This window comes from Asparagus officinalis, chromosome 4 (genome assembly GCF_001876935.1).
Source record: "Asparagus officinalis chromosome 4, Aspof.V1, whole genome shotgun sequence".
NCBI lineage: Eukaryota > Viridiplantae > Streptophyta > Magnoliopsida > Asparagales > Asparagaceae > Asparagus > Asparagus officinalis.
Window position 1 is genome coordinate 129,995,433 of NC_033797.1, and position 19,705 is coordinate 130,015,137.

Here is a 19,705-nt window from a genome sequence, read left to right on the forward strand (position 1 = left end):
TAGTTTTGATGATGATTTACCAAACAATTTATAACTAATTTGTTTTCTAGTATTTGTAGTTTGTTTTCCCTTTCAGGAATTCTACACATGGTGAAAAGCTATATACATCAAGAGTTAAAGATTCAAGATCATGTGTGTGCTTTCCTTAAGTATAAAAATAAGTTTGTTAACGTATATTGTGTGATTATGTTTAAAGCTCAACATATATGCACACACAGTTTGATTTTCTTTCTATGAAAATGATTTTTGCCAAAACATCGTAACAATAGTTGATGTTTCTTGTTTATATGTTTTTCATAGTTCATAAAACATATACAAAGTATTCATGATATACAAACACAATTTCATAAGTCATAGTTCAATTTTTGTGTTTATGAAAAACATGTTTTATGTACACTTTTTAAAAATAGTTAGTTTTCACAAACGAAAATTGTATTTCCAAATATTCCTTTTCAAACATGTTTATTTTCTCTTTTAGAAACTTTATCCAAAGTTTTACTATTTTTGGAAATGATCTAATATTTTTAACATTTTTTAAGATAGTCAAAACAGGTTCAAAGCCTATATTTTTTATGTGTCAGTTTGCGGTCGACCGTCACGGTTGATCGCCTACAGTCCAGGAACGAAAATTAGTTTTTAATGGCTTGTGGTCGACCGTAGCGGTCGACCGTAGCATGCCCAGAGTCTTTCGCGGTCGACCGCCACGGTCGACCGCCTACCTTCCAGAACAGTATGCCGTCTTTTTGTTCTTTGCGGTCGACCGCCAGTATTTCACGGTCGATCACCGATATGACCGTTGTGTTGTAACGGTTATTTTTTTATCTGATGTTTTAGGGGTATTTTGGTCTTTTCAATATGGTTTTGGCTGATGTCTTGAGTGGGTATAAATACCCCAGTGCCTTCCTCTTTCATATTACTAAGAATTTTGTTTAAAGTGAGTTTTATAAAGAGATTAACAAGTGTTTAAGCTTGTTTATGGTTTGTTTCAAAAGAGGAGTTTTCTACAACAAGAAGAGGCATTCATTTCCAATTGAGGATCTCATCCTCATCATCATTCTACAATCCTTCTTGTTTATTGAGAAGTTTTCTAAACTCATCTTTCATATAGCTTACTAATTCATTATTCACATTCATATCTTAGCTATATTAACTTGAGTTGCAATTTCATTGTTCGCTTTTATCACACACACCATTGTTGAGCTTATATTTTTTTCATACTATATATTGTTGGGTAGTGGTGTGTGATTTAGCGAGAGTGAGCTTCATTGTGTTCTCATTCATTATAGAGAACAAAACATTGTATTTGAACTTATATTGTGAGTATCACTTATAATACACTTGTACACCGAGAGTAGTGTGTGGTGAGAGACGGGGTCGAATCCAATAGGCGTTGTGTCGGTTGACAAACCTAGGGAGAGGTTGTATCCGAGCACTTGAGGAGGAGGACACGGGCTAGAATCCGTCGGTTGACAAACCTAGGGAGAGGTTGTATCCGAGCACTTGAGGAGGAGGACACGGGCTAGAATCCTATACTTAGTGTGTATAGTGTGTTTGCATAGTATTTGTTTGTGAGAGTTTTCGGTGAACTTGTAAACCGAGTGTGTAGAAGTACCGGCTTCCAAACCGGGTTGTGTTAGTGGAGATCTCCTCGAGGTGAGGAGCGAGAACGTAGGTCATGGAGACCAAACCTCGTAAACATATCGTGTGTTTGTGCTTGCTTAGCGTACATTTAGTTTGTTCTTACACTTCTCTTCTTATTCATATCTATCTCATATCTCTCTTGCAAGAACAAATTAATCAACATAATTTTAATTGGCATAAAATCGGTATTAGATTAGCATAAGACCTTAATCACCCCCTCCCCCCCCCCCCCTCGGGTCTAACAATTGGTATTAGAGCTTGGTGCTCTTTGATTTAAGGTCTAATCACCTTGAGTTAAAGATCCAAGTTATCTTTTTATGCTAATCTAGCTTTGATTGCATTTGTCTTGCTTGTTTATAATCACTATGGATGTGCACGATGCATCTAGTCTAGGTTATGCTATTAATATTGCTCCTCGTTTAGATATTTTTCCCTATGTTCAATGGTGTATTAGATTTAAACTTTTTGTTCAATCTAAATACTTTGATTTATGGGAAATTATAGAGTGTGCTTATAGTGTACCAACTTTGGAGAAATCCAAATGGTGTAAAGATGATCATAGATTATTTGCCATGAACAAGTCTTTGTTAGAATTATTAGTTAATGCCTTTGACTCATCATTTAGTAACAAACTTGATTCTTTTGATAGTGCTTATACGCTATGGAATTTATTAGAAGCACATCAAGGGGACTTGGAGGCTATCCGATAAGAGTTGGATAATTCCTGTCTACAGAAGCTTCGGTGATAGCCCTAGTGAGGTACGCGAGCTTGACAACGATGATGATATTACTTTTGATGAGCTTGCGCTTGAATTTGAAAAATTATACAATAGCTATATTGAATTGAAAAGTAAGCATGTTAATATAAAGTCCTCTCATGAAACACTAGTCACTAAGTTTGATCTCATTGCTAATGAAAATATAAATCTTAAAGAACGCAATGAAATTTTGAAATTAGAAAATGCTAGGTTGCTTCATGAAAAATGTGATGCCATGTTAGAAGTAGATATTAGTAAAAATAAATTAAACTCTATGATAAATAATCATGTTTATCCTACTTCTAGTAGCAATGGTTGTATGCACAATGATGAGTTGAATCAAATGAAAAAACGCATATCAACCTTAGATTCAACACTAAATACTTGTATTGTAAATAACGAAAAGCTTATTGACTTGTGTGCAAAGTACTATGATAATTCTTCTAAGAAACCTATTCACTAAGCACACATGTATGATAAAATTCACAAATGTTCTATTTGCGGTTTTAAAGGCCATATAGCAAAATTTTGTCATAATGCACAAAAGCTTGACAAGCATATTCATGATTGTGCATCCCATCAAGCTTCTTCGTCTCATACACATGTACACACACATAGTGTAAATCATAAACATGCTCATGTGTACAAATGTGAATATTGTGGTCGTTTTGATCATTTGGCCATGTTTTGTTTTGATTTGAAAAGAAATTCTCGTTTGTAAAATAATTATAAAGAAAAACCTATTTTTGCAAATGAACCGCGTGCACAACATTTCGGTCAATGCAAACTATTCAAACCCCTACATTGCACAAATTACAATCGTATGGGTCATGTTTATGATTTTTGTTTTGACCGTATAAGTGCACAAAATACGCCCAAATGAGTTCATAACCCTAGGGCCTTAGACTTACATGATAGGGGTCATGTCCCGAATTTTATCGGTACCAAAAAGATTTGGGTACCAAAATGATCTCTATTTTATATCTTTGTTTTGTTTTTGAATAGTTGGTTTTGAGTTTCAATGTTGATTTTTTTAAAATAAAATGTTTTTCTTGGATTACTAGCTAAAAGCTTTTATATATACATATAATCTCTTATAAAACAAAATTATTTAAAGATCCAAATGAAATATTTCGCAAAATCCAGGTTTAATTAAAATATTACTTTTCTCACGGTCGACCGTCACGGTCGATCGTATATGTTTCTGCCTCAGAGTTCAGTCTCTGTGACTGTCGCGGTTGATCGCCACGGTTGACCACACAGAAATTTTTTAGTTTTTTTCTTATCGAGTTTTGGTTTTTGTTTTGTTAACTATTCTAAACCCGAAAGTTATACCACCATTGATCTCACCTCAGATTCAATCTTGTCCGTTGCTTTATCCCTCACATGAGACCCGATCCTATTCCATCATTTCATTTTCCCCAACTCGTCGATTCCTGCTCTTTCTTCCCGACGGTCGGCTACCAATCCCTCTTCGATCGACCATGGTCTCCCCTGAGGATCTCTCCTTTATTATTTTCAGTTGGGTAATTTCTCCTCTCATCACTCTTCTTTTCATTCACTGTCTTAGGGTTTCATTCTATCATTTCTAGGGTTTTTGTTTAGGGTTGATTCTTCAAATCTTTTGTTGCTCTTATCTTGATATCATGCCTCCTAGAAAGAAATCTAAACAAGTTTTTGCTTCTTCATCTAGTGCCACTAATTATGAGGATTTTTTGTTTTACAAATACCTAATTAAAAAACATAGGGATCTTTGTAAGTTGAAGATCTTATCAGGTAGATATATCAAATATGATAATTTAGCTATTTATAATATTTCTGAGATGCTATCTAATGTTGGTCTTCATAATCTGTTAGACGAGAAACGTAAGGTTCCTCATTACCCCTTTCTTGTCTATTTGTTTTATGCAAACTTATCAGTCACCACTTCTACTGATGGTCTTCAAACCATCAGTACCTCTGTTAAAAATGTCCAGATATCTTTTTCTGCTGACGAGCTTGCGGGAAACCTAAAGATCCCATCAAGTGACGTTGAGCTCATGTCCATTAAACACACTGATCAGGATGTGAATAATCTTCTGTTTAAGCCCAGTTGCTCTTATCCCATGAACAACAATTCACTAAATCTCACTGCCAAAATTATCGCATGAATTGTTGCTTAAAACCTTATTCTAAAAACCGGTAGCTTTGATCATTTCACTCTAGATAAAGTGAATGTTGTGTATGCTATATTCGCCAAGATAAAAGTGAATTGGGCGAATGTTTTTCTTAAAAATATGGCATGCAAGCATTTTAAATTCCTTCCCTTTGGTTCTTTCATAACTCTTATCCTTTAACACTTCGGTGTTGACCTTTCTCATGAAACCAAAGTTGATCCCAGCAAGGAGTATTTTGATAGGGTTGCCCTCTATCGAATGCAACTTTCAGATTTATTATCTTCTGCTCCTACAGAACCATCATCCTCCCGACCTCGTTCTAGACCTTCTACCATTTCTGCTTCTGAGGTCTTTGACCGTCTGGATCACCTTGAGACTCAGGTCTCAAGCATTCAGAAGGATGTGAGGACTCTCCTTAGTCTTCAGCGTCAGTCTCTTGGAATTCAGGATCCCACTTCCGGCTCTGACACTGGATCTGAAGAGGGTTCTGAAGAAGAATCTGGATCTGGCTCTGGCTCTGAATCTGATGACGATGGTGGTGATTGATGCAGGATCTTATGGATTTATGTTTTGAAGAACTAAAACTAAATGTTTATATTTTCTTTTTGGAGTTGTAATAACTCTTATGAATGTTGTTTTAAATATATATGATGTTCCGTGTTTATGTAACTAAAACTAAGTATCTTGTAAGTTTGTTTTATGACATATGATGGCCGTGTTTATGTAACTAAAACTAAGTATCTTGTAAGTTTGTTTTATGACATATGATGGTGCTTATGTTCTATGTTTGTCTCCTAAGTTCTCATACACATATCTTGTGTATAAGTATTTTTGTTTAGCTCCCATATATGTTCTTCCTTTTTGTTGTTATGTTATGTATGCAAATTGACAGGGGGGTATTGACTATACACTTGCTTAAATTCTGTGCATGTCTGCAGGGGGGAGCTTTGCTATGTATCTTTTCCCTTTTTGGATGTTGTCAATGGGGGAGAAAAACCTAAATGTAGCTTATGAGTAGCTTATGTGTTGTTTGTTAATATAAATGCCTCAATGATCTATATATGCTTTTGGTTTATTCTTATGAATGCTACATTTTGAAAATTGTTTGCCACCATCAAAAAGGGAGAGATTGTTGGCCATTTGGTTTTGATGATGATTTACCAAACAATTTATAGCTAATTTGTTTTCTAGTATTTGTAGTTTGTTTTCCCTTTCAGGAATTCTACACATGGTGAAAAGCTATATACATCAAGAGTTAAAGATTCAAGATCATGTGTGCACTTTCCTTAAGTATAAAAATAAGTTTGTTAACGAATATTGTGTGATTATGTTTAAAGCTCAACATATATGCACACACAGTTTGATTTTCTTTCTATGAAAATGATTTTTGCCAAAACATCGTAACAATAGTTGATGTTTCTTGTTTATATGTTTTTCATAGTTCTTAAAACATATACAAAGTATTCATGATATGCAAACACAATTTCATAAGTCATAGTTCAATTTTTGTGTTCATGAAAAACAGGTTTTATGTACACTTTTCAAAAATAGTTAGTTTTCACAAACAAAAATTGCATTTCTAAAAATTCCTTTTCAAACATGTTTATTTTCTCTTTTAGAAATTTTCCCCAAAGTTTTACTATTTTTGGAAATGATCTAATATTTTTAACATTTTTTAAGATAGACAAAACAGGCTCAAAACCTATATTTTCTGTGTGTAAGTTTGCGGTCGACCGCCACGGTCGACCGCCTGCAGTCCAGGAATGAAAATTGTTTTTAATGCCTTGTGGTTGACCATAGCGGTCGACCGTAGCATGTCCAGAGTCTTTCGCGGTCGACCGCCCCAGTCCTCTTTTTGTTCTTTGCGGTCGACCGCCAGTATTTCACGGTCGCCCGCCGATCTGACCGTTGTGTTGTAACGGCTATTTTTTTATCTGATGTTTTGGGGGGTATTTTGGTCTTTTCAATGTGGTTTTGGCTGATGTCTTGAGTGGGTATAAATACCCCAGTGCCTTCCTCTTTCATATTACTAAGAATTTTGTTTAAAGTGAGTTTTATAAAGAGATTAACAAGTGTTTAAGCTTGTTTATGGATGAAATCTTCACGAGTAATCTTCATGAGTAATCTCCACATGAGCATTTCCCGTCCTTGAAATGATGAAACCTCTTATTATCTCTCACAATAAGCTCCCTCCCAACAATCTTTGACATAATCTTGATCGCATTGTGACAATCTCCACAGACACGAAGGTTCTTAATAATCCTCAACGGAGCCCTAGCCGGTGTACTAATCAGCCCGTAAGCAATTGCCAACCTTTCACTATGATACATCAAAGCCTGCTCCTTTGCCTCCTGATCAATATCATGCAGCACATATCTAGTATCAGGAACATATCCTTGTTCATTCACTTTAGGAATTATCGGCCTATCAATACTCTGAGGAATCCTATACTCCACCAACTTATTCTTCCCATCGAGCATGTGATTAATCCCGAACCTTCTCACAGCCTTCGGAGTAGGAACCTTCTTCCTAGTAGGATCCTTCGATGGGTCCATCGACACTAAAATCTCTTCAGCCCAGTCTTCAAGTACAACAATCCCATATGATCATGCCAAATGTGTGAACGCATTTATAGTGGGGGCCACCCACGTGCAAGGCTTCAAGGCCCACCCGATTTCATAATTCGTGCATATAAATGCACCTAGGTTTTTGTGAAAAAGTAGCAAGGAGTTTTGTTTAATTGGCGGCTGCGGGGTGCAAGAACAGAGCGCGTGCAAGGATCTTTGGCGGCTGAGTATTTTCTTGTGCGAAGGAGATTTTGTGTAGTCCCTTTTAGGGTTTTGTGCATCCCTTTGGGAGAGTATTTGTGTGAGGGATTTAAGAGTTTGTTTGAGGGTTTAGGTTTTGAGTGATTGTAAACCCTAGTTGTATTCTCTCCCTCTAATAGTAGATCTCCCCCCTCCTTGCCCCCATGGACGTAGGCAATTTGCCGAACCACGTAAAAATTGGTTGTACTGTTATTTGTGTGATTTGTAATAGCTTTTAGGTTCCCTCGACGCGCAGTCCTAGAGCTGACGAGAGGAAGAGCTAATATCCCACTTTGATGAGATATTAGGCTTCAGATTCTTGTTCCCTTTGAGAAACATGAATTCTTATTGCGTCCTGACTCTCTTGTTATGCTGCCGAAGTGCTACCAAAATTTTCGCTGCGCGCAACAAGTGGTATCAGAGCCCAGATTTCAGATCTAGGGTTTTTTGGAGTTTGGTGGAGGAAGATTTTGTGTGAAGCTTGGTTCTTGGAGTTCTAGGCTTCGGTGGAGATAGTATTAGGAGTTGTCGTTGGAGATTTCGCTTTCCTTGTGTGGATAGGAGATCTATTTGGAATCCGATCTAGGGTTTAGTTGGGTGGTTCCTAATTTCTATTAAATTTGTTCTTTCTCTACAATTTGGAGTTAGTTCGCAATGGGAGAAGAAGGTGAAAGTAGCAAATCGATGGAGAGTATAATACAAGTTGGTTTTTAGAACACTAAAATTAGTGTGGTGAAGTATGACGGTAAAATCAACTTTGGTTTGTGGATGAGCGACGTACAGGATGCGCTTAATGCTCAGAATTTGGAAGATACCATCATGGTCCACGAGAGGCCACCTAAATATGAAGAGGCGATATGGGATAAGATGAATAGGAACGCGTGTGGGGTGATCAGGTCATGTTTGGAACAGGAACTGAAATATGATGTGATTGGGGTGACGTCTACAATGAAGATGTGGGAAATTCTCAACAACAAGTATCTCATGAAGAGTGTTGAGAACAGGTTGCACTTGCTGCGAAGACTCTTCAGATTTTAGATGTCCAGAGGCACCTCGCTAGCGGCTCATGTGAACAACTACACTAAGTTGTTGTCGGACTTGGCGAATGTTGATGAGAAGATATCGGATGAGTACAAGGCGATTATTTTGTTGGGCTCCTTACCGAATGAGGAGTATGATACCTTCGTGCTCACTTTGTTGAACGGGAGATCTTCTATCAGCTATAGTGAAGTGACTAACGCTTTGACAAATTACGATTTGAGGAGGAAGGACAAGGAGACTTCCCGTGCTAGCACTTCAGGCGAGGCATTGTCGACGAGAGGCAGAAGTCCATATCTGAAATGTGGTAACAGAGGGAGGTCAAAATCTAGAGGCCGCCACCAATTAACAAAGAACCAATGTGCATTCTGCAAGGAGCAGGGACATTGGAAGAGAGACTGCCCGAAGCTCAAAGAGAAGGAGAATGGCAAGAAAAATGGCCCGAAGGCCAATGAGGTGAACATTGTGAAAGGCGATGATGCCGATGATTCGTGCATTTCTCTACTGATTACTCCGGAGGTGAACCATGTGGATGCATTAGATTGGATGTTTGATTCCGGCGCTGCTTTTCATGTGACCCCTAGGCGAGACTGGTTTGCATCTTTTGAGAAAGTCGACGGGGGCTTTGTTGTCATGGGAAATGATCAATCCTGTGGCGTTTGTGGGATAGGTACCGTACGGATTAGGATGCACGATGGAGTAGTCCGTGAGTTGAAGGAGGTGAGATTTGTTCCTCAACTGAAGAAAAATCTTATCTCAGTTGGAGCTTTGGAGGCGAAGGGATTCAAGGTGACTTTCGAAAACGCTGTAGCGAAGGTTACTAAGGGATCATTGGTGGTGATGAGGGGAGTCCGCAATCGGAATTTGTATTATCTGAAGGGAAGCACCGAGATTGGCCAGGTTGCTTCGGCTATTTCAGAAGCGGACATGAGCAGACTTTGGCACTATAGATTGGGGCACACAGGTGAAAAGTCACTGCAGGCATTGTGTAAGCAGGGGCTATTGAAGGGAGCCAAGAGTGGGAAGATTGAGTTCTGTGAGCACTGTGTTCTTGGAAAGAAGACGAAGGTGAAGTTCGGGACTGCCATTCATCAGACGAGTGGCATCCTGGATTACGTGCACACAGACGTTTGGGGTCCCACCAAGACTGCATCACTTGGTGGTCGATATTGGTTCATCACTTTTGTAGATGACTATTCTAGGCTTTGTTGGGTGTACACCATGACAAAGAAGAGTGAAGTCCTAGATTTGTTTGTGGAGTGGAAGAAGAGATTGGAACTACAGACTGGGAGAAAGATCAAGACGTTGCGATCCGACAACGGTGGTGAGTATACTTCAGACCCCTTTTTGCAGCTATGTTGAGACGAGGGCATGGAGAGATACTTCACGGTTAGTCATACACTGCAGCAAAATGGGGTGGCAGAGAGGTTGAATCGGTCTTTACTGGAGAAGATCCGATGCTTATTGTCGCAGAGTGGTTTGGAGAAGATCTTTTGGGCTGAGGCACTTACGTATGCGAGCCACCTCATTAATCGGCTGCCTTCATCTGCGATTGAGGGGAAAACCCCTATGGAGAAGTGGTCGGGAAAGCCAGCACATGACTATGACCAGCTCAAGGTATTTGGGTGCCCTATATATTATCATGTTAGAACTGATAAATTGGAACCTCGAGCTAGGAAGGTCATATTTGTAGGATTCAAGCGTGGTGTCAAGGGATACAAGCTTTGGGATCCAGTGGATAAGAAGATTGTGCTGAGTAGGGACGTCACATTCGATGAGGCTTCTATCTTGAAGCTTCCCAGCTCTCATCAGGTGGAGAGCGATCCGACGGAGGAGATATCGCAGGTGGTGGAGATCGATACAGCTCCACATTGTCCAGATGGTACAGTATCCATACAGGTGCCGACTGAGGTGACGCCAGGTGAGCACGACGGTGACACAGAGGATACGAGTACAGATGTGCAGGATCAAGAACTGACGGCTTAGGTTCAGGATTCTATTGCGGTTCGGAGACAGAGGAGAAACATACAGATGCCAGCACGGTATGCCGACACAGTTGCGTATGCACTTCCGGTGGAGAGTATCGATGAGTTAGTGCCTACTACATTCAGAGAGGCCGAGCAGAGTTCGGAGGCTGATTCGTGGCAGGTGGCTATGCAGGAGGAGATGGAATCTCTTCATAAGAACGATACATGGGAGTGTAGGCGTCGAAAAATGCCTATAGGTCTCCACAAACGGTTCAATGTTAAAGAGCGACGATGAACGTCACTATCCGATCCACAGGAGTCCAATTGACGTCAATGAATGATTGAAGTGAATCGACGAACTACGTGAGCTGATAGGATTTCGGAACAATGAAGACCCGGACCAATCGGGAACCCGGCAATGTTCACAAAAAGGACAATGCCCTTCATGTCTCGATCACTCTACAGATAATCCAACCACCAGAGCGGATCGAATTATTCGTCAAGCTTCCAACGCACTTTGAATCACTCAAATCCGAGTTCGGACGAAGAATTTACGGCGAAAACAATCAACCATACGCAACGGAGCGTCTCAGGCTAAGTTGGGACACCCGGGGTGTCTCGGGAAAGTCAAAACATCCCAGGGGTGTCTAGGCACCCTAGTTGCTCCCCCTTGCCTATAAATAGCCCCCTTGGGCCTCATTTTTGAAGATCTGGATTTTTGGAGAAGTTGGCGAAGCCCTGCTGCAGTGAAGAGTGGTCGAGCGCTTCAACCAAGGAAGAGAGAGGTCTTCATCAGAGCCTTCATCACCCGTCCCCCTTTTACTTAGTATTACCCTTCGCCGGTAATCACTAAGAAGAGCAGATATCTCGTTTTAGCCGAGATAGACGCTTCAGGCTTCTAGATCTCACGCGGATCAACGAAGCTCTGTCCGATTTTTCGGAACAGATCTGAGTGCCAGGTAGTCCACGGATATTGACGTCCCCGTCACAGGCCAAAGACCCACGCAAGCAAGAGACCGCAAAACAGGATCTTGCGTTTATTTTCAAGAAAGTTATAATTTTTATTTCTTTGTTATTCAAATTCATTGTAACGACTGAAGTTTAATGAAATCAATGATAAAGGCAGCTTTTCCTGAAAACAAACTGGCGACCACACCCCCCCTCTCTTTTTCTTTTTGTCTTTTTCTTCTTTTGTTTGTTTCCCCTTTTGTTTCCCCCCTCTTTTTAAAATTCAAAAGGATTCCCTCTTAAATTTCAAACCCCTTCTTCTTCCTCCTTCTTCCATACACCATTGTTTTCAAAACTCAAAACCCATTCCACAATTTCGGATTTTCTTGGTGCTCCCTCTTGGTCGAAATTCTCCTCCCAAGCTAGGGTTCCTCCTTCATCCTCAAGCTCAAGAAAAGCCTCTTGATTTGGTAAGTCCCCTTCACAAGATCTCTTTTTTTTTTGACAAGATTGTAGCTTTATGTTCTCATGAGTTAGAGGATAGGTTTTTTGATGATGGGTTGTGTAGGCACAAGAATTTGGGGGGTTTTATGCAAGGTTATCATGGGGCCGAAATTTTTGTCAAAACACAAACAGGTATGGGTGCTAAAAGCAAAGCCGGTGCCTAAGACAAGAGCGGACGATGTTGCTGTCCAACCTTCATCAAATCCAGATCCAGTTCCCCTTGCCCCCGCACCTCCGGCGGAGTCAGGTAAGAACACGGATCCTTCAACATCCAGGGTTCCTTTGAAAGGTCGCCTCGGTCCCTTATCGGAGAATCGAGGTAAAGTACCTATCAAGGAGCGATTGGGTCCGTTGAAAGGTCCCCAAGTGATAAACCCGACTGGGGGTCGTGCTAATCCTCCCAAGATAGATAACAAAGGGAAAACCCCTATTGCCGACCGCATTGGGTTGCGGGTCAAAGTTCAAGAGCCCGTTAAGTTTTTACGCTCGCAAAAGCGTAAACTTGAACGAGCGACTTTTGAAAACGCTAATAAAGCGTCATATCCCCAGAGGGAAACACATTCGTCTGATGATGATCGTGTTATACCTGGGAAGTCGTGCCAACACTCTATGGGTTGCTCCAGTTATCAAACTGATGAGTTGTACTATAGAGCTGGGGGTGCGAGTAAGTCTTGGAAGCGAGATGCCCGAGGTACGGAGTCTCACTGTCCGTGTGCCAACATCATCAGGGCGGTGTTATCAGAATGTTGTTGTTCTAAAGCCCCAAGGAGAGTTTCGGTGTTCGAGAGAATTTCCACCGGAACGTCTGAGATCAAGCCTAGGCGTTTCCGACGAAGAAGAAGGATAGTCGAAGACGGAGAATTTCCGAAGGTCACCACTAATATGACCAGCAAAAGGGCATCGACAGGGGATAATCCTGAGTCAATTCCGCTAGTACCTCGGTGTGTAACCCGTCTGCAGTCTGGAGCCGTCATACGAGGGACTTATAGCAGGGTTCGGACGAGATTACCATCAGAAGACGAAGGATCAGATGCCTGCTTTGCGATTGCGTCGGACAACACGGTATCCAGCGAGGGACAACCCCGCGAGGTACTCATGATAAGTGCAGAACAAGTAAACAAGATGCTTGAAGATGCCCTGGCTCGGCAGAAAGAAAGTTTCAAGTTCGAGATGGAGATGGCCATGCAGCAGATGAGAGAGATGCATGACCAGCAGATCGCGGCTCTGACAACTCACCAAGGAGAACCCACTCGACCCAATCAAATCAAGATGAGAATGAACGGGAAGGGAATAATGTCAACATAAATATCCCTCCTGTCAACAACGACAATGGAAGTGGTCCCGTAGATGATAATGCAAAAGAGGACCACGTTGCCTCTCCCCAAAGCCACTCGAAGACAGGTACGAGTGAGGACAAGAAGATGAAGGACTTGGAGAGCAAAATCAACGCGTTGATGAACGCTCAAGAGGTGAAAAGGTCCGGCATACCATGTCCATACCCAAGGGAGTGGGAATCAATTCCATATCCGGCAAAGTTCAATTTAATCAACTTTACGCCGTTTGATGGAAAGGGTTCCCCTACCCAACACTTGATATATTTTAAGTCTCACTTAGGAATAATCTCCGGCAATGAACCCTTGATGGTACGGTCATTCATTGGCACTCTTCGTGGAGCGGCCTTCGATTGGTATCATCGCCTCAAGCCGGGGAGCATCAGGAGTTGGGACGGCATGGAGGACATGTTCCTGACGAACTTCTTCGACGACGACACTGAGATCTCAATCGGCACTCTGTTTGATGAGAAACAGAAGAATGGTGAGACAGTCGAAACCTGGAAGGATTTGAAGGTGCGAGGAGAACGAGCCGAACGATTCCTTAAAAGGAAGAAGGCGGAAAGGGGTCAAATAGCTAACAATGCTCCACAACCAAACTTCGTCCCTAAGGGAAAAGGAAAAGCACATGCAAATGCCGTGAACGCAAATCAAACGTTTGAGGTGCAAGCGCAGCCGCAGCAGCAGCAGCAAAAAGCGCCTCAACAATCAAGGTGGCAACAGCAAACCCCGAAGCCAAAAGCCTCGGAGCCGAAGTTCCCAAAAGTTTATTCGTTCAAAGAGGATGAAGTTCCCGGTATCTTCAAGTACCTCATTGAAAATAACAAGATCAAGTTGCCTCCAGTTCAGGATCAGGAAGATGCTAAGAGAATCAATGATCCAAAATACTGCGCATTTCATAGAGCGGTGCACCATCCTACCAAGGTGTGCTATGCTCTTAAGGACAAGATCCAAGCTCTAATCGATGTCGGGGTCATCACAATGAAGCAGCCGAAGGAGAAGAGAGTGGGAGCAAATGCAGTATCAATCAGCTTCGGTTCTGTTCCCTTAAACTGGTTCCAGCATGAACCAGTAATAAATGCAGCAGTAAAGACGGTGAACGATGATCCTCACAAGCAGCGCCAGAAAGGACTTGTGCCACACACAGCCCCTAATGGTGAGATTCTTTGGGTTCATCCAGATTTGGTTGGAGATGAACAATGGACTGGAACCTCTTCCAAGAAAAAGTCGAAAGGAAAAGGTAAGTCTTGTTATGGAGCTTCTGCTATTCCAGGAGAAGATGACGAAGAAATTCCCTCCTTCCCGCTGTCTGAAGATGAACAGGAAGCCTTTGAAACCTGGAGTGGGAATGAGTATCACTACAAGTACCCAAATGCTTCCGAGCAATTAGGTACCAAAACTGCTCCTTCCAAGACATTGGCGGAACTAGGAATTGCAGCAATTCCCCCAACGCCTATGGCTACGGAGAAAGTCCAGCAGAAAGAGAAGGGGAAAGAGCCTTTACATCAGGAAGCCCAAAACCCGAGGCAGTCTCGATTCAATCACCCGATTGGGAGAGACAAACCGGGAAATGCGAGCTCTCCACCCCACTTTGACATCATGACGCAGTTGGCCAATATACCGGCTAGGATAACCCTATACGAGCTGCTGCGTCTTTCCAAGGATACAAGGAAAGCACTACAGGAGGCCTTGAGCAACTCTGAAGCTTTCTTAACTCGAATCAAGCCATCGCCTGAAGGACCAGAGCCGTCAGCTCAGCATTGCAATCTCACGGCGCATCATTTTCCATGCATCTCTTTTACCAAAGAAGACATGCAGACGAAGAACTCAAAGCATGATCGGCCTTTGTATTTCACAGGGCACATTGGCTCCAGCACGGTTAACCGGATCCAAGTTGATCCGGGTTCTGCTGTTAGCATCATGTCATTCCGATTGATGCATCATCTCGGAATCCCGACTAGCAAGCTAGCCTCCACTGGCACTACGATTTACGGATTCAACACCAGCGGGTCTAGACCCTTGGGGAAGATCCGAATCAAATGCCAGATCGGGGATTTAAAATCAGAAGTTACTTGTTATGTGATTGACGCAGAAACGTCCTATAACTTACTGTTGGGTCGACCTTGGATCCACGGTAACCTTATAGTCCCGTCAACTCTGCATCAATGCCTCAAGTACGTGGACTCAAATAATGAAGTCAAGACGGTGGTCGCGGATAAGCAACCGTTTAAGGGATTGGAGAACTATTTCACCGATTCCCTTCTTTACGGCGCTGAATCCGATACTGAATCACCGGCCCAAGGAACGGACAGCGGAGATGAAGCTGACACCGAAACTGGGTTTGATTATGATGGTGGTTTTGTACTTAATGACATTGTACCCATTGTAATCAATCTTGACGATGATAAATCATCGGAAAATAGTTGTAATTGGCAATCGGAAAGTAGTTGTAATTGGCAACTTGCCGAAGAACTATCAATAAACGATGATTTAGAGTACTCGATGTGTCTTGATAATGTCACTAAAAAGCTTTATGATAACCCTGATTTGTATATGCCTCTTCAATCATTTTGCATGACGAAAAAGCAGGTACAAGGTCCATGCGGAGCAACACTTGTCATCCCCGCGGGAATAGGGGGTGGAAAAGAAGTCACCATCGGCCCAAGGAACGGACAGCGGAGATGAAGCTGATACCGAAACTGGGTTTGATTATGATGGTGGTTTTGTACTTAATGACATTGTACCCATTGTAATCAATCTTGACGATGATAAATCATCGGAAAATAGTTGTAATTGGCAACTTGCCGAAGAACTATCAATAAACGATGATTTAGAGTACCCGATGTGTCTTGATGACGTCACTAAAGAGCTGTATGATAACCCTAACTTGTATATGCCTCTTCAGTCATTTTGTTTGACGAAAAAGCAGGTACAAGATCCATGCGGAGCAACGCTTGTCATCCCCGCGGGAGCATGGAGTGGAAAAGAAGTCGTATACGGCAAAGGAAAAGAAGCTCCGATACCCGATCACTTCTTAGAAGAGGAAGATGATGATGATAAACCTGCTCCTCACTTATTCAGGTATGACGCAAAAGCGCGCGATCTAATGGAGAAGTATGGATATGACTTTACACTCGGAGAGGGTCTTTGCTTTGGTCGAGGTCCGCGAGTTCCACCTCGAATGGCCTATGTACCGAAGGGAAAACCCGATGATTATTATCGTCATAAAAGAGGTCTTGGCTATGTCTCCTCATCCGACGACGAATGTTGCTGGCAAGTCATCGATCAAATTGCTAACAAAGCCAGAAACGGATGCTCATCCGATTCTTCAGCTTGGGATTCCGATACTAGTATCGGTGAAATGTTCAAAAAGTTGATGTCAAACATGGTTACGGTCGATCCTACCACAATAGAGGAAGACGACCAGATGCCGACATGGGAAGATCCGTGGGTTCATCACTTAAACATGCAGTACGGTGATAGGTTTGAGCAAAGAGAACCTCCTACCGAAGATCAAGTAGTCCAAGTGAATATGGGAAGTGAGGAAAATCCGAAGCCGATATTCATTAGCGACAGTCTCCTACCCGAGGAGAAAGAAGAATTGATCTCTCTTATCAGAGAGTACATCGATGTGTTCGCCTGGAATTATGAAGACATGCCAGGGCTCGACCCAAACATAGCAGTGCATCGCCTCAATATTAAGTCGGATGTCAAACCTGTCAAACAACAACAAAGACGGTTTCGTCCGCAAATGATGGAGGCGATCGAAGTTGAGGTTGACTCGGGCTTCATTAGGGAAGAGCAGCATCCAGAATGGCTTGCCAATATTGTCCCGGTCCTTAAGAAAAACGGGAAGATCAGGGTCTGTATTGACTTTAGAGACCTCAACACTGCTTGCCCAAAAGATGATTTTCCCCTTCCCATCACGGATGTTATCATCGACAATACGTGCGGGGTTCGAGAGGATGTCTTTCATGGATGGTTTCTCTGGTTATAACCAAATAAAGATGCATCTAGATGATGAAAAGCATACCGTATTTAGAACACCTCTCGGCGTTTTCTGCTACACGGTTATGCCCTTCGGCTTGAAGAATGCGGGTGCTACATATCAACGAGCCATGTCAAAGATCTTTCAGGAGCATCTCCGAAAGACTGTTGAATGCTACGTAGATGACTTGGTCGTGAAAAGTCGTGATAAAAAAGATCACATTAAGGACTTGAAGACCATGTTCGACTTGATGCGAGCCCATCAATTGAAGATGAATCCTACCAAGTCTTTCCTCGGAATGTCTAGTGGTAAATTCCTGGGATTGGTCGTCACCACCAAAGGTATTCACATCGATCCTGATAAGGTAAAGGCGATTAATGAATTGCAGCCTCCGAGAAACCTCAAGGAGCTCAGAGGACTGCAAGGGCGATTAGCTTATATTCGTCGGTTCATCTCGAACCTCTCAGGAAAATGCCAACCATTCTCCAAGCTCGCAAAGAAGGGCGTGTCTTTTGTATGGGATGACGCCTTGTCAAAAGGCGTTCGAGAGTATTAAAGAATATCTCTCGAAACCTCCTGTACTCGTTGCACCGAAATCGGGCAAACCGTTCTTGATTTATGTCAAGGCGACGAGCCACTCATTAAGTGCATTACTTGCACAAGATGACGATAACGGTCATGAGCAGGCAGTATATTATTTGAGCCGGACCATGGTAGGCGCCGAATCTCGATATCCTATGATTGAGAGAGAATGCCTCGCCTTGGTGTTCGCTATTCAGAAGATGCGGCATTATCTGGTCGGGCAGACCATTTATGTCATCTCTAAAGTTAATCCGGTCCGAATATTCATGACTCAACCAGCTTCCATGAGCTGGCGATTAGCAAAATGGGCCTTACTCTTGTCCCAATACGACTTACATTTTAAACAACAGAAGTCAGTAAAAGGGCAGGCCATCTGTGATCTCCTGGCAGCTAATCCAACTACGGACACCGCCGAGATATATGACGATCTACCCGACGAAGCCCACGAAGTCAACGCAACTTCACACCAACAAGTATGGCGTTTGTACTTCGATGGCGCTTCCCGAGCAGCTATTGTAGCAAGTGCTCCTGGAAGTTCTAAGATTTCTTCCGGAGTGGGAGTTGTCTTAGTTTCCCCAGGAAAACATGTGATGCCTCGAGCCTACTCGCTAACCGAGCCATGCTCGAATAATGTAGCAGAGTATAACGCATTGATTATAGGACTCAACTTCGCTAAGGAGCTGGGGGTTGAGTATCTCGAAGCCTTCGGCGATTCTCAACTGATAATTAAACAAGTTCAGGGAGAGTACGAGGTTCGAAGCCAAGATTTAATACCATACCATAAGATGACAGTGGAGATGGCAGAATCATTCGAAGGATTCTTTATCGAACACATTCCGCGGCTACAGAATACCTACGCAGACGCGTTAGCAGCATTGGCCGTATCTCTGGCACAACCTCCCGAAACAGAGCAGTTTGTTACGGTAAGAACTCACCAACTCCTAATACCGCTTTACAATGAAGATGCCAAGGAAGAAGAAGTTCAAGAGGCGCACGCTACTCAAATCGAGTTCGAACCACGAGATTAGCGTTTCCCCATCATCGACTACGTCTTGCATGGAATCTTGCCAGAAGATGTGAAGGAAAGAGAGTCAATCAGACGAAGAGCACCAAGATTCTACTATAATACGGAGAATCGAACGCTATACCGCAGGGGGTACGATGGGTTGCTAGCACGTTGCTTATCAACCAAAGAAGCTGAAGAGGTCCTTAGGGAGGCACACGAAGGAGAGTGTGGCGCACACCAACCTGGTCCCAAGCTTTACGATCGCATCAGAAGAATGGGGTATTTTTGGCCTTCCATGATGAGTGATGCAATCACGTATGCCCGAAAGTGTAATGCATGTCAAATACACGGGAATTATATGCACCAACCTCCGGAGCATCTACATCCTTCGGTTACGTCATGGCCGTTCGAGACTTGGGGAATGGACATTGTTGGCCCGATAAATCCCCCATCAGTCAAAGGCGACCGGTTCATCCTGGCAATTACCGATTACTTCTCCAAATGGGCTGAAGCAGTTCCACTCAGAGAAGTTAAAACGAGTAACGTCATTGCATTCATCAAGCACCATATCATCTATAGGTATGGTGTTCCAAGACGAATCATACATGACAACGGTCCTCAGTTTGTCAGCAACGCCTTCATAAGGTTCTGCGAAAAGTTTAAAATTCAGGATATCTCGTCAACGGCTTATAATCCCACAGCAAATGGATTAGCTGAAGCCTTCAACAAGACTATCATCAAACTCTTGTCAAAAATCGTGAAAACTAATAAACGAGACTGGGATGACAAGCTTGGCGCGGCTCTATGGGCCTATCGGACCACGGTGCGCACACCAACGGGAGCAACCCCGTATTCACTGGTGTACGGATGTGAAGCTGTTCTTCCATTGGAGATCCAAATACCATCTCTTCGGATCGCTCTTTCAACCCAGATGTCGACCGAAGAACAACAGCAGAAACGCCTCGAAGAACTCGAGCGG

At 42.5% G+C, this 19,705-nt stretch overlaps 1 protein-coding gene across 1 annotated transcript in view; it reads right to left on the reverse strand.

The window, feature by feature from the left end:
• LOC109839296 (pentatricopeptide repeat-containing protein At2g15690-like) overlaps nt 6,670–19,705 on the reverse strand; it is a gene marked incomplete at its 5' end in the record, with an annotated part of 25,632 nt that continues 12,596 nt past the window's right edge. Inside the window, 1 exon segment of the mRNA XM_020407726.1 lies at nt 6,670–7,172. Within this exon segment, the coding sequence (XP_020263315.1) occupies nt 6,670–7,172 (503 nt within the window).